The sequence below is a fragment of the Gossypium hirsutum genome, chromosome A05 (assembly GCF_007990345.1).
Source record: "Gossypium hirsutum isolate 1008001.06 chromosome A05, Gossypium_hirsutum_v2.1, whole genome shotgun sequence".
NCBI classification, from domain to species: domain Eukaryota; kingdom Viridiplantae; phylum Streptophyta; class Magnoliopsida; order Malvales; family Malvaceae; genus Gossypium; species Gossypium hirsutum.
The window spans coordinates 54,925,442-54,927,648 of record NC_053428.1 but is presented as its reverse complement, the minus strand read 5'-3'; the positions used below and the strand labels follow the sequence as shown (position 1 = coordinate 54,927,648).

Below are 2,207 nucleotides of genomic sequence, written 5' to 3'. Positions count from 1 at the left end.
CATATTATTTAAAAAATGCCGTCACTTGGCTTAAATGTTATAAAACTTGCAAAGGAAATGAAAAAGAAAATGAAATGTAAGTAATAAGCATGGATCTTACATAAAAATAATATATATGCATTTATAAAGAAATAATGATAAATTTAAATCTACCAACCGGCTTCTTGTCATGTCATGCAAAACTAGTATATAAGTATGTGTTTATGTATGGCACTAAACAAATATCAAAGCAGAAGCAAAAGAAATGGAATCAAAAAAGGGTTCTGAAGAGGTTTCGTGTGTCTTTGAAAGGTGGACACTGTGCGACTTCTGGGTGGCTCCTGGCTTAGACAAAGTAGAACTAGATGAGGTGTGCTCTTTCCATGGCTTGGTTGTCGCTGCTCCGCCGCCATTTCCGCCATTTATTGTAGCTGCAGCTGTTGCCTATGCGTTCTGTCACTATGGTGATAATATAGCTTCCAGTTGTGGTTTTTCATTTGTTATTAAAGAAAATAATCTAGAGCCTGAGCTAAAGTGGATTATTGCTTGGAAAAATGGACCATGCAATGACAACAAGGTGCTGCTGATCTATTTCCACATATATATATATATAATGTAATATTTAGTCATTTAATGTTTTTATGCTAATTTAATTTTTAGTTAAATTTAACTCTTAACCTTTTATAAAAGTCAAATTAAATCATCACTCTTTTGAATTGAAATTATTTTTTTTAATGAGAATATTAATTAAAATATTAAATTTTTAATCATCTTAGGAAACTTGCATGACAATCCATGTGTACTCCATACTTTTTTTATGAACTTTTATAATTTATAATTTTGATTTTTTTATTTTTGAATAATTTGTTAATGTTACATATAAGACAAATAGTGTTATATTAATATAATGTGTACATGAATTGTTATGCATGTTGTCACTCCAACAATATTAAAAATTAATATTTTAGTTAACATCTCTATTATAAAAAATAATTTATTTGACTCTTATAAAATATTAAGGACCAAATTTAACTAAAAAAATAAGTCAACTTATAAAAAATGTAAACTTTAGAATTAATTTTATCATTATATTACATATATATATATACATATATTTAATTATTAAACAATAAATATATGGATTAATTACGTATGAAATCAATTGCAGGTCTTTACAAAAATCCTTCCTCTTTCAGAAGACGTTGATTGGGATCAAATCAAATGCAATTTGGAGTCGGAGAATTGTGGATCCAAAAGTTGCTGCCACCTATCGGGAATAAAAGCTGAGGCTTTTATCGAGCCGGGTGTTAAGACAACTGTGAAGGCAAAACTGATAAAACAGTAATTTAGATTGTGTTGTGATGAGGCTGTCATTTGTCAACACTAGCGTGGAATTTATATTGTGTTGTTAATTTGCACTAGTATTAAAATAAAGTGACATCCATTAATAAAGATTGCTTCTACTATAGTCTAATGTGTCATCAGTTTGACAGTTTGTAGTTTGAATAAATGGTATCGTTTGTGAGAAACTTAGTTTTTGTTACCCTCAATCTTGTTAAAAATCATTAGCAAAGGAAGCTAAACGAAAGTAATTGTAACATTAATTGCAGCAATAAGAGAAAAGCACAATTATTATTTAATAATTTAAAATATTAACTTAATTGTACGAAACATTTTTAAATTTTAACTCTTATTTTAATTTATTTTTAAAATCTCTAATTTAACTATTAAATGATATATTAAATTTTATGTGACATAATTTACAATTAAAATAACAAAAAAAAGAAATATTAAAAGAAATAAAAAAGAATTTAGTTTAACTGTAGCAAAAATGACGAACACTCTTCGCGATGATGGTGGTGGTGAATCTCATTTTTCCAAGGATCAGAACACTAAAAATGTATGGTTTAAGAAAGGCCAGGATGAGGCAAAGGTCGATATGGGTATGGATCTTGAATCATCTCCGGTGACGTCTTGGAAGGAGAAACTCTTAGGGGTTGGATCAGCTGATTCTGTCAAGGACCATATGGCTACTGGCAGCAATAATGATGGTGATCTAGTCTTAGTAGAGGGAGATATGATAAGATCTACTGTTAATGGGTTTCCGACAATAGATTTTTTTTTTATAGAATCAAGTAGATCCTTTACAAGGAAATGGAGATGACGGTAGTTCTAAAACTCTTGGGTCAAAGTGTTGGATACAATGCTCTTCACAATAGGATTAGTAG

At 29.3% G+C, this 2,207-nt stretch overlaps 1 protein-coding gene across 1 annotated transcript; it reads left to right on the top strand.

Moving 5' to 3' along the window:
* Positions 1–224: 224 nt before the first annotated feature.
* LOC107961128 (uncharacterized) lies at positions 225–1,619 on the top strand. The gene is made up of 2 exons (XM_016897363.2): positions 225–556; positions 1,148–1,619. Exons 1-2 carry the CDS (start codon positions 245–247, stop codon positions 1,322–1,324), a joined length of 489 nt encoding a protein of 162 aa, XP_016752852.1. The 5' UTR covers positions 225–244; the 3' UTR covers positions 1,325–1,619.
* The last annotated feature ends 588 nt before the right edge of the window (positions 1,620–2,207 follow it).

Bases quoted from the DNA above. Each gene is read 5' to 3' on its own strand.
- LOC107961128 (XM_016897363.2), top strand. From the start codon at position 245: ATGGAATCAAAAAAGGGTTCTGAAGAGGTTTCGTGTGTCTTTGAAAGG. The intron at 557-1,147 runs GTGCTGCTGATC...AATCAATTGCAG, and splicing joins GACCATGCAATGACAACAAG to GTCTTTACAAAAATCCTTCC.